Source organism: Podarcis raffonei, chromosome 1 (genome assembly GCF_027172205.1).
Source record: "Podarcis raffonei isolate rPodRaf1 chromosome 1, rPodRaf1.pri, whole genome shotgun sequence".
Classification (NCBI taxonomy): Eukaryota; Metazoa; Chordata; class Lepidosauria; order Squamata; family Lacertidae; genus Podarcis; species Podarcis raffonei.
This window is the reverse complement of record NC_070602.1, coordinates 25615448-25627551: the sequence shown is the minus strand read 5'-3', so window position 1 is coordinate 25627551 and position 12104 is coordinate 25615448. Positions and strand designations below refer to the sequence as shown.

At 43.2% G+C, this 12104-nt stretch overlaps 1 protein-coding gene across 5 annotated transcripts in view; it reads left to right on the top strand.

Moving 5' to 3' along the window:
* FLRT2 (fibronectin leucine rich transmembrane protein 2) overlaps window positions 1–11018 on the top strand; it is an 86001-nt gene extending 74983 nt beyond the window's left edge. For all 5 annotated transcript variants that reach the window (XM_053377690.1, XM_053377728.1, XM_053377709.1 and 2 more), the window contains one exon: window positions 8321–11018. In XM_053377690.1, coding sequence (XP_053233665.1) covers window positions 8706–10691 — 1986 coding nt within the window. In that variant the 5' untranslated portion in view covers window positions 8321–8705 and the 3' untranslated portion in view covers window positions 10692–11018. The remainder of the gene's footprint in view (window positions 1–8320) is intronic.
* The last annotated feature ends 1086 nt before the right edge of the window (window positions 11019–12104 follow it).

The following is a 12104-nucleotide window of genomic DNA, read 5'->3' as shown; positions in this document are numbered from 1 at the left end:
AAGCCCGTGAGAGTAAAAGCAACAGTGCACAAGTCCTCATTTCCCCAGCCCTGCTCCTTTTACTTTTAAATGTGTTTGCATTGTATTCTGTACCTTGAAAGCCCAGGTTGGTTCTTTCTTCTGACACATAACGAGACTTCCCCTTGTATGTATTTACTGTCGGTCATTAAAAATGGAGCTAAGCAGTTTGCGGCTCAATTTTACAGGGTAGATCTAACTTTCTTCTCACATCTGCGAAGACGTGCTAGCAGCCAATAACACTTTTATACAATACTCCCCCCCCCCCACACTCCCTGCTCTTGATTACATAAAGATTGTGCTAATCACTTCGAAAAGCCAAAACACATTTTAAACAGTCTCAGGGGGATGACTATTTTCAAAGCTAATCCTTCTCTACAATTAAACAGTTATATGCTAAGCCTGTGATAAATTAAAGGAAGCCTCGTTTTCCTTCCATCTTCTGCACCTTGAGTCAATAGGAGAGTGGTAGGTCAGTAGACAGAGAATTTGTGGCACTCTGGATGTTGCTCAACTCCAACTCTCATTGGCTGCACCCAGGGCAGTGGGATTCACAGTCCAACTGAATGGCCCCTGGACCCCCAACCCTGTTATAAGACACCAGGACAGCACTGAATGAATCAAAGCAATGCAAACAGAGCTTAGTTCCTAGGCATCAGGCAAGGCATATTTCAACATAAAAAAAAGCTAGACAACCCTTGCTGCTCTGCAGCCAGAGCCCTCATGCTGATGCTTAAGTATGAAGAAGGGAAAGGATTCAGCAGAGCACATGGTTTGCATGCAAAAGGTCCCAGGTTCTCTCCCCAACATCTCCAGGTAGGGCTAGGAGGGAAACTCTGAAGAGCTACAGCCTGTCAGTGTAGACAGGACTGAATTAGAAGGACTGATGGTCTGACTTTGTATACAGCACCTTTTACACAACCAGGGCTCCCAATCCCAAGAAGTGTTCTAGGTGCATTCAGTGAACATGCTCAGAATCCCCCTTGAAGATCAGAAATGAAGCTGGCAGGGTCTGGCATGTTAGGGGGAGCACTTTGCTCCCCCTCGGCATGTTCTTTAAACATCTAAATACTGGCTCCAGCCCTTTGGCCCTTCAGCTTTCCTGCAAAACCATTACTCACACATACCAGGGGAAGCTGCCCCCCTCACCCAGATTTTTGATTAATGGTTTTAATGTAAGCTTCAGGAAGAGAACCCTGGTGAAGATTATGTGTGATGTAAATAAGTCAGTTTTAAGTTTTGATTCGAATGACTGAATGGATCAATTAAATCAGTACATGGAAGCAGCATCCTTAAGCTGTGCCTTGTACATAGTTTACAATACATTGTGACACAGAAAAGCAATCAAGGCTTTGAAAGGCTGGAAAAGGGATACAGTTGAATGATGATCCTGTCTCCACTATTAAATAGAACAAATTTATTTAAAATATACATTTGTACAAGAGTATTGGCACACTGGAATAGATTTGCGTCTTAAGGTTTCACACAATCGTGTTTTCTAGTCAGAAGTACAGATCCTTCAGGATTTGATTGATCCTGTAGGATTTGATTGGTTGTTTTGCTACATCATTTGAGCTGCAGTCCTAAACAAGAAGGCATACTTTGCTGCCTCCATTGCATCCTCATTATACTATTCGGCAGCGCTTTTCCTGGTAGTATGAGGCCTTTTACAGCCTGGAGATAGCAGAAACAATAGCTCACTGTGACTTGTTTGCAAAGCATTTTGAGGAGAACATTGCTTGCATCCACTACACCCTTTATTCTGCTCTTACAGCATATGAATCTTAAGGGGTGTCCAGAACACTATCCTGTTGTGTTGGTTGAGTTTCAATTAGTAAGGCTGGGGTAAAAGGACCCCTGGACAGTTAAGTCCAGTCAAAGGTGACTATGGGGTTGTGGTGTTCATCTCGCTTTCAGGCCAAGGGAGCCGGCGTTTGTCCACAGACAGCTTCCCAGGTCATGTGGCTAGCATGACTAAACTGCTTCTGGTGCAATGGAACACCGTGACAGAAACCAGAGCACATGGAAACACCGTTTACCTTCCCGCCAGAGTGGTGTCTATTTATCTACTTGCACTGGCATGCTTTCGAACTGCTATGGGAGCAATGGGAGCTCACCCCGTCACGGGGATTCAAATTGCTGACCTTCAGACCACAGCGCCACCCATGTGGTCAAGGTGCTTGGATCAGTCAGAGTGACTGCTTGCTCTCTGAATCCTTGCCCCTCTTGGTTGATAAAAACTAGCAGGCAGGGGACAGCTGGCTGGGCCAGGGAGGTGATTAATGACTTCTTGTGAAAGGGGGTTGCCCCTGCCTGCTTGAAGGAGGAAGTGGTATGACCACTCCTTAATAAACCCTCCTTCGATTGTACAGCTTCCAATCACCCCTACTTGGGGAAGGTTCTTGAACTGGTGGTTGTGGACCAGATCCAGGTGCTCTTGGAGGAAACGGATGTTCTAGATCCATTTCAATTGAGATTTAAGCCCAGTTTGGGCACAGAAACTGCTCTAGTCACCCTCTATGATGACCTCTGTCTGGAGAGAGACAAGGAAATGTGTCTTTGTTAACTCTACTTGACCTTTCAGTGGCTTTGGACCATGGTATATTTCTGGAGCAGCTGTCCAAGTTGGGGGTGGGTGGCATGGCTTCCAGTCCTACTTGGATGGTCTTTTCCAGAGTGTGATGTTTGGGAAGTGCTAGTCAGCTTTGTGGAGCCTTCATTGTGGGATTCCTCAGGGTTCGTCTTTATCTCCCATGCTGTTCAACATCTACATGAAACTACTGAGTGGGGGTCATCCAGAGTTTTGGAGTACGCTATCTGCAATAAGCTGATGACACGCCACTCTACTTCTCCTTTACATCTGCAGGTGTAGCAGTGGATGTGTTGGACTGCTGCATAGACTGGATTAGAGCCAATTAACTGAAGATCAATCCAGATAAGTTTGACACACTGTTAGTGGGTGGTTCCCTAGACCAGATGGATGGGAGGTAGCTGAAGAAGAAGAAGAGTTTGGATTTGATATCCCGCTTTATCACTACCCAAAGGAGTCCCAAAATGGCTAACATTCTCCTTTCCCTTCCTCCCCCACAACAAACACTCTGTGAGGTGAGTGGGGCTGAGAGAATTCAAAGAAGTGTGACTGGCCCAAGGTCACTCAGCAGCTGCATGTGGAGGAGCGGAGACATGAACCCGGTTCACCAGATTACGAGTCTACTGCTCTTAACCACTACACCACAGCTGACCCTACACTTCTTCGGAACGTAGCTTGGGGATACTCCTTTTGTCTATGCTCTAGGGTAGATTATTTCAATGTGTTATATGTGGGGCTGCCTCTGATGATGGTTCAGAAACTTCAGTGGGTGCAGAATTTGGCAGCCAGGTTGCTCACTAGGGCAAGACAATTTGAGCATATAATACCGATCCTGGCCTGACTTTACTGCCAGTTATTTTCCTGGCTTGTAGCACTGGGAGTAAACCCCTTTGGATCCGGCATTTCTGAGCTGATTTTCATAGGATTGCTACTGTGGGTTAAGTCATGGTGAAAAAAGCCCCTGGCTATCATTAGTTTCAAGCTACTTTTCTCCCAGCACTTTCCCCCCGGCATCGAATCACTGCATCTCTCTGCTGCTAGCGGCTTGCTTTATAAACATAGTGGGTGATACAGCTTCTGCCCTGAGGAATGTACAGTTGACAAAGGTAATTGCAGAGGGAAACAAAGCTGCATCGATCAGGCTGACAGTGGACACATGCACATTGAAGCCATATGCGCTGGTTATTGGTTCCATTTCCACTCCACACACTTCGTCCTGCATTCACCCCTCCTCTTCCCTTCCTCATTCATCACGTTTGTCTTCTCTGCCTCATGCCTGTGGCTTTGGCCTGTTCCCTTTCTAATTCTAAATTCCATTAGTAATGAGGCAGAAAGGCAGGTGTAATTAAACTTGTGTCAAGAGGGATATGAACAAGGAGAATGCAATAATCTGGTGAACAGGCTTTATAGGGTAGTTTCCTATTAATGTACTAAAATGTGGGTGAAGCTAACCCAGACTTTAGCTAGAGACATAATATTTCTTGAAAAGCTTTGTTCTTGGGGAGAGACATTTAGGGGGGGAATGAAATATATCAAATACTCGATTTCTAATCAGACTTACTTTACTACTTTAAGAATATGGAATGTACTGTGTATGACATAGCACATAAAACTGCATTTTTGGAGGGGTATATTTGGATCCATTTAAAAGTATAAATGCCTTTGAACCATAGAGATCCAAAATAGATATATCTTAGCCTCTGCCTATTAGGAAAAATAGAAGTGTCAAATTTGTGAGAGAAAGGATAGCCATAGAATGAAGCAAAGACAAATATCAGAGGCTGAAGGGAGAAAACTGACATTCATAGGACAGGCAACAAACCACAAGGAAGAATGTGGAAGGGGAATCATGTCATTGGAAAAGAAAGATATAATGCACAATTGTTAAAAACGAGGAAGTTGGAACATTTTTCCATCTAAAGAAAATGGAAAATCAAGAGAAATAAAGCCCTGGTAGACAGAAAAACTTGGATAAGGTGTGTATGTTAGAAGAGCAGCAAACAATAAGTGCTTCAAAGTACATTGTGTGAGCTTCAGTAACAATAAATTAATTATTGTAATGATATATACATAAAAATATAGAAACCCTGTGATGGGGGTGGGATAGTAGTACACAGGAGAAACAATAAATTAGAAAGTAAATAGAAAATGCTAAAAGAAAGAATGGAATAAGTATAGAAAATGGGAGAAATGGAGGCATTATAACAGTTTGAAAAGGGGAATATATGAAAATGAATGACAGCCATCCATATGTTCCATGAAATGAGCACCAAGCAAAGTTACAAAGTTAATAGAATGAACTCAGTGAGCGGAAGAATTGTATAGGTAACTGAAAGAAAACCAGAGGCATTTAAAAAGCATTAAAGCGTTTTGACATTTCACCCTGGAAAAAGCAGTAACAATAGAGGAAAGACATCAATAAGAAAAAGAACAGTATTCATTTCAAGCTAGGTCACCAAGTATTTGAAAACAGTTCAGAGCAGAGTAGAATATATAGTGTAGAAAAGAAAAGAAATGAAGGGGGAGGAATCACAAGCGTTAAAAAATACGCTGAAAAATATTATAAAATATTTAAAACACTAGGGATGGTGGAAGCATTTCAAGTGAGAGGGTCAAAGTTGTGCAAGAGAAACTAGTTGAATGGGGTGGGGGATTTTAAATGGGACCCAGTCCACTTTCAAGCTGGGCTAAATTCATAATAGAGCTTTCCTCGTATTTCATCTGCTCCTTTCCCCCTCCCTCTTAGTTACTTTTCATGCCCATTCCTTAGCAGACTACAAGGACAAAAATAAAAATAAAAATAGCAAAATATAAAACCCCACCCCATATCCCCTTGTTTTTAATAATTATTTAATGTAATTATTTAATGTGATTTGATTTGATTTTTATCTCACTACATCTGAGTAAAGGGCAAATCCTTACAAATAGTACTGATATTGCATAGAGAACATAATATCAGAAAGATCCATAACTTCTTATTCTTTGACCACGAAGTTCATGGGCTTCACAAAACAGATTTGCATGAATTGAAAGGGTAATAATAATAATAATAATTTATTTATACTCCGCCCATCTGGGTGGCTCCCAATAAAATATTAAAAACACGATAAAACATGTTTAGACAGCCAGGTTTTACCCTAATTTACTCGGTGCCTATTTGTATCATTAGCTGGACTTGACTCCTACCTTTCTTAAAGTAGCATGTGCCTCTCTGAGGGGATTCTCATTTTATTTGGAATGATTGAATGGAAGGCAAATGGATAGACCAGTGTAATGTGGGTAGATTATCACTCTGGGAAACCTGAGCTCACGGCCCCATTCTTGTGCCCATCGCTATCTCTTAACATAACCAACCTCACTTGGCTTTTGAGGGAGTAAAATGAGGCGGTGAGGTAACTATGTGTGCCACTCTGTGATCCTTGGAGGGAGGGTGGGGTGAAAATGAACATAGTTTAATTGGGTTTGCTTTTTTAAGGGAGAAGGCAATTGGGAGACGTGTTGTTGCACACACAAATGTAAGGTTGTGGTCATCCAGCAGGAGCATTGTTGCAAAAGTGGGTTTACATAGCTGTAATCTGAAGACTCTGAAAACCTTCCTTTAGTTTATTTGTGTGTGTTTTTAAAGAAGGGGGGGGGGCTCATGATGGCCAATCTGGTTGGTATGATTTAGAAGGGAGCCCAGGCACGCTAAAGAATGATAAACTGTCACAGAAGATGTGTGTTAGAATGTAATCCTGTTAAAAATGTCTCTGCAGTATCACAGCATCTCACATAATTGAAAAGGAACTGGTCCTCTATGACAGAGGCGGCTTGTAAGAGATCAAAGCCTCAAACAGTGCATTAGGTAATCTGTCCATTTCCACAGGAGCACAGGGTGCACCAGTGAGGCAAAAATTGAATGTTCTGCCTTAACCAGGTGTGAGGCTATGATTTGGATTGTGCTGTGAAAAACAAAATAGATCAGTTTATTTAGCTAGCTAATGTCGGCATCTGCCCCCTCCATGCGCACACGAACACACACACACACACACAAACACACTTGATACAGTTTGGGTAAAATCCTGGCAGCTGTTAATTACCTACAATTCAATTAACAGTGGGAGCTTAATGTGTGCCATACTTCTCTCTGTACTTTACTCTATTATATAAGTTACTGTAAGATCAACTAATGCCATCAGTTCAAACAAATGTATTGAAATGTAAGTAATGGAAGCATTGCCCCCTTATTAGAAAATACAAATTAATCATCAAGCGTGAGATCTTTCATAACCAGCATTATCCCAGCATGCTTTAAGGAACTAAATATTTCAGCTTTAAATTTAAATAATGAATAATGCCAGAGGGAGAAAGCAAAATTAGGACTGCTTTGAACATTACTGGCTGAACTGCATGGTAAAACCTTTCCAAATGGAACAGAACACTCTCTCATTTATCATCCCCAGCATCAGGTCATCAAAGATACTAGAGGTAGTATTGTCAGTGTAACTACTAGCCGTTGATAGCTTTGTCCTCCATGAATCGGTCTGAGCCACTTGTAAAGCCAGTCAAGTTGGCGGCCATCCCTACATAATGTGGGACGAAGTTCCACAGTTACATTGTACTACGAGAACAATATTCTCAGGGCTGGTGCTACCATTAGGCAGAGTAAGGAAGCTGCCTCAGGTAGCAGTCTCTGGGGGGCAGCAGGGGGAGCCCCAGCCATTTGTCTTTGCATGATATCAGAGCTGTGTGTTCTACAGAGCCTGTCACTGTAGGTAGGTAGGTGTACATATTGCATAACATTTATACACAGCTTCGTTGTACAAAACTTCAAAGCGGTTTACATTAAAATAAAGAAAAATTCACAACCATACTTTAAAACATGTGTGCACCCTCTAAACTAGCCTGCTGCTCTCAAAGTCAGTGGAGGATACTATCCTATTGCCAGTATTAAAGTAAGATCCAATCAGCTTCTTGTATGCAAAATGGGGAGGTGCCATCTTGTCCTCTGCTTCAGGTGGCAAATAGTCTTGGGCCAGCCTTGCATGTGCGGTGTGAAGAATTACTTAGCTCACTGGAAAAGCTTTGTATGCAGAAGGTCCCTGGTTCCATCCTCAGCATTTTCAGGCAAGGCTGAGAGAAGACTCTCAGTCAGAAATCCTGTCAGAAATCCTGGAGAGCCAGTGCCAGTCAGTGTTAACAATACTGAGCTAGATAGACCATTGGTCTGACTCGCTATAGAACTGTTTGCTATGTATTGGATGGCGTGGTTGGGGGATGTTTGTCCTGAATCTCCCAAACACCCAACCTCATTAGATGACTCCACTTTCTGGCGTTTTGAGAGGAGAAGAAAAACACCACTCCCATTTTCTCCACACAAGGCATGGCTTTATTATGCACCTTGAGGTAGGGGTAGCAAGCAGTACCTAACTTTGAAGTGCACCAGAGTCACTGCTGCCCCCAAAATCCTACCAGGAACTCTGTGCAGCCTAAAACTCTAACCTGAGCTTGCTGCCCACTGTTATGTCATTAGCCTGGGAACCAATTATCCTTCTTGCTTCCCCAGCTGATTTTTCCACTTGGTTTTAGAAGCTGGAGGAGAGGGAGAGGGAGAGAAGCCGCCTAGATTATTTATGTTACCATTTCACAAAGTTAATGAATTTCTGTGCAGAGGATGTTTGTCAGTTAACAATGCCACATTATTTATTTTCCCTTCTCTCCCTTTCTTAACAGATTTCTCAAATCCAGCCTCAAGCTAAAATGAATGCCTTGCCGACTGAAGGAAGCTGAGGACCCTGTCACCGCAGCGAACAGAAGTACTAATCCAGCCGTCCTGTCCGTCTCTGGTTGACGTTTGGCACCTTGCTCTGGGTTACCTGTACGGGACACAGTTACCTTAGCATTCAGCATACATGGCGAGAGGCAACAACATGTGTAAGCCTGGCTAGCAGGACAGCAACTTTCCAAGTGAAAGGCCATCCAATTATAAACGGATTATTTTGCATTTCGCCTCTGGGACGTTACCTCTTACCTGCATAGAAACACAGCATTTTTTTTTTTTACTTCTTTTTGCTAGCATTTCCCCCCTTTTTTCAGTATTTTGTTTCTTCATTTAGAAATGGGCCCGTGGACTAGAATGTGGCCCGTGGACAGGGTTGTTTTCTTTAAATCATGGCTTGTCTTTTCTCTGGGCCTCTCCATGCAGTTCTCCAAAGCTCTGGCCTGTCCAAGTGTGTGCCGCTGTGACCGGAACTTTGTCTATTGTAACGAGCGAAGTTTGACCTCAGTGCCTCTTGGGATACCGGAGGGTGTAACTGTACTCTACCTCCACAATAACCAAATTAATAATGCTGGATTTCCTGCAGAGTTGCACAATGTCCAGTCTGTGCACACAGTCTACCTGTATGGCAACCAGCTGGATGAATTCCCCATGAATTTGCCCAAGAATGTCAGGGTTCTCCACCTGCAGGAAAACAACATCCAGACCATTTCTCGGGCTGCTCTAGCACAGCTCTTGAAACTGGAAGAGCTGCACCTGGATGACAATTCCATCTCTACCGTAGGGGTTGAGGATGGGGCATTCCGGGAAGCTGTTAGCCTCAAGCTTCTGTTCTTGTCCAAGAACCACTTAAGCAGTGTGCCTGTTGGCCTTCCAGTGGACTTACAAGAACTACGAGTCGACGAAAACCGCATTGCCATCATATCAGACATGGCCTTCCAGAATCTCACAAGCTTGGAACGTCTCATAGTAGATGGCAACCTCCTTAACAATAAAGGCATTGCAGATGGCACCTTCAGCCACCTATCCAAACTCAAGGAATTCTCTATAGTACGGAATTCACTAACATACCCTCCCCCTGAACTCCCAGGTACAAACCTGCTTAGGCTTTCTCTACAGGACAACCAGATTTCACACATACCACTTTCAGCCTTTTCAAACCTCCACCAGCTGGAGAGACTCGATATTTCCAACAATCAGCTCCGGATGCTGTCCAGAGGTGTCTTTGACAACCTTCGCAACTTGAAACAACTCACAGCAAGGAATAATCCCTGGCTATGTGATTGTAGTATTAAGTGGGTCACCGAATGGCTCAAGTTAATCCCTTCCTCTATCAATGTGCGAGGCTTCATGTGTCAAGGACCAGAGCACGTCCGAGGCATGGCTGTCAGGGAACTCAACATGAATATGTTGTCATGCCCCACAACCACCCCTGATCTGACGCTGGTTACCCAAGCTCCCTCTACATCCCTGCCAACCACAGTAACCCCTACGTCACCGGTCTTTACACCAAGTAACAAACACACTCCTCTTCCCCACACTGTAGCCACACTCCCCACTGTGCCTGAGAGGGACGACGAAGAAAAAGTGACCCCTCCCATTACTGAACAGTTCCAACTCTTCATCCACATTGTGAATGACACTTGCATCCAAGTCAGCTGGCATTCCCTTTTCAACGTGATGGCCTACAAACTGACCTGGGTTAAAATGGGCCACAGTCTGGAAGGCGGCATCATTCAGGAACGGATAGTTAGTGACAAGAGGCAGAACGTTAGCTTGGCGAGCCTAGAGCCCAAATCCACGTATCGGATTTGCTTGGTCCCCTTGGATGATTTTAATAATTACCGAGTTGGCGAGGACACCGTCTGCTCTGAAGGCACCACCAAGGCTTCCCTGCTGAGCAATGGAAGCAACACGGCTTCCAGCCATGAACAGACCACTTCTCATAACATTGGGTCCCCGTTTCTCTTGGCAGGCTTGATCGGGGGGGCCGTGGTGTTTGTACTGGTGGTCCTGCTCAGCATCTTCTGCTGGCACATGCACAAAAAGGGACGCTACACCTCTCAGAAATGGAAATACAACCGGGGCCGGCGGAAAGATGACTACTGCGAAGCAGGGACCAAGAAGGACAACTCCATCCTGGAGATGACGGAAACCAGCTTTCAGATTGTCTCCTTAAATAATGATCAGCTCCTTAAAGGAGATTTCAGACTGCAGCCCATTTATACCCCAAATGGGGGCATTAACTACACAGACTGCCACATCCCCAACAACATGCGCTATTGCAACAGCAGTGTCTCAGACCTGGAGCACTGCCACACGTGATAGTTGAGGGGGTTGTGTGGCGAGACACCTGACGCTGAGAGCAAAAACTCAGAGGGAGGAAAACAAAACAAACCTACTCACACAAAACAAACAAAACAAAACAAAAATTACATTTGATAAATGTTACACAGATGCATTTGTGCATTTGAATAATCTGTAATTTATATGGTGTACTATATAATGGGATTTAAAAAAAAGTGCTATCTTTTCTATTTCAAGTTAATTGCAAACAGTTTTGTAACTCTTTGCTTTTTAAATCTTAAAAGAAAAATATATTGCTGAAGTACTGTACAGGGTTGTACAATAAGAACCCAATGCCATGGCAAAGGAAAGAACACCTCATTCTTCAAACATTAACCACTTTGCTTTCTTGGAGCTGTTTGGGGGATAGCAGCTCGTACATTTTCCAGTAGTTTTAGGAGATAAGTTTGTATTAAATGAGAAATCATGTGGAATGTCTAAGGTAGAGCAAATGACAGGAGAAATACAAATTAACCTCCTCTTTTGGTTCATAAAATCGGAGTAACTCATGATGAACTAAGTTTTTCATCACTTCTACCTGCCTCTGTACCTTTTAATCCCCCCCAGCCAGAGAAGAAATTAGGGCCTTTTTGGTATCAAACACTATGAATCTCCACCATTGTTTATGTTGATAGCTTTTCTTCCCCCCACAGGATGCTCATAATGCATCTGTCCCTGATGTGAAAATATTCAAGGCAAAATCTTAGTTTGTTTTTAAGTTCTCATAAAAATCAGGACATTATTTTAAAAAAGAAAATTCTGACCAGCCTTGTCAGAACTTTTAGTCTACATTCAGATTTTTATATTCTTATTCCCCCCACCCCACCCCAAAAGCACATTTCTTTAGTTCTGGCCAAGACCAGAACTAAAGTTGGCCTTGAACTTATTGAAGAGTATTCATTCCAGCAATCCAAACAGATGTGGTTAATTGGCCAGGGCAGCAAGCAATACCGATTCTTATCACTAGAAGTATAATCCAAAACGCTCTTAACTCAACAGAGGAATTCATGTTGCTATTTCTCAGCTTCACATCTATCCCTGGCTAACTCAGACTGAAATCTGAGTACCTGGGAGTAAGGCCCATTGACCTCAATGGGGCTTAATTCTGGGCAGACACGGTTCGGATTGTGCTCTAATAATAATATTATTTTTTTTTTTTACTTCACTCACTGAAGTTCGCCTGCTCCATGAGGAGGAAAGTGAATATTGCGAGGCATTTAAAGCATATAAACAATTCAGTGAGGAGTGTTCCACAGTTCTCCAGAGAGATAAAATCATCAGGCCTAAGTTCAGTTTTAGCCGGGCAGAAGATAATGTGTCAAGAAAAAGATCCAGTTAAATATGTTTTAAAGGATTTGTGAGGCGCATGTCACCTTAAATGCATTCCACATC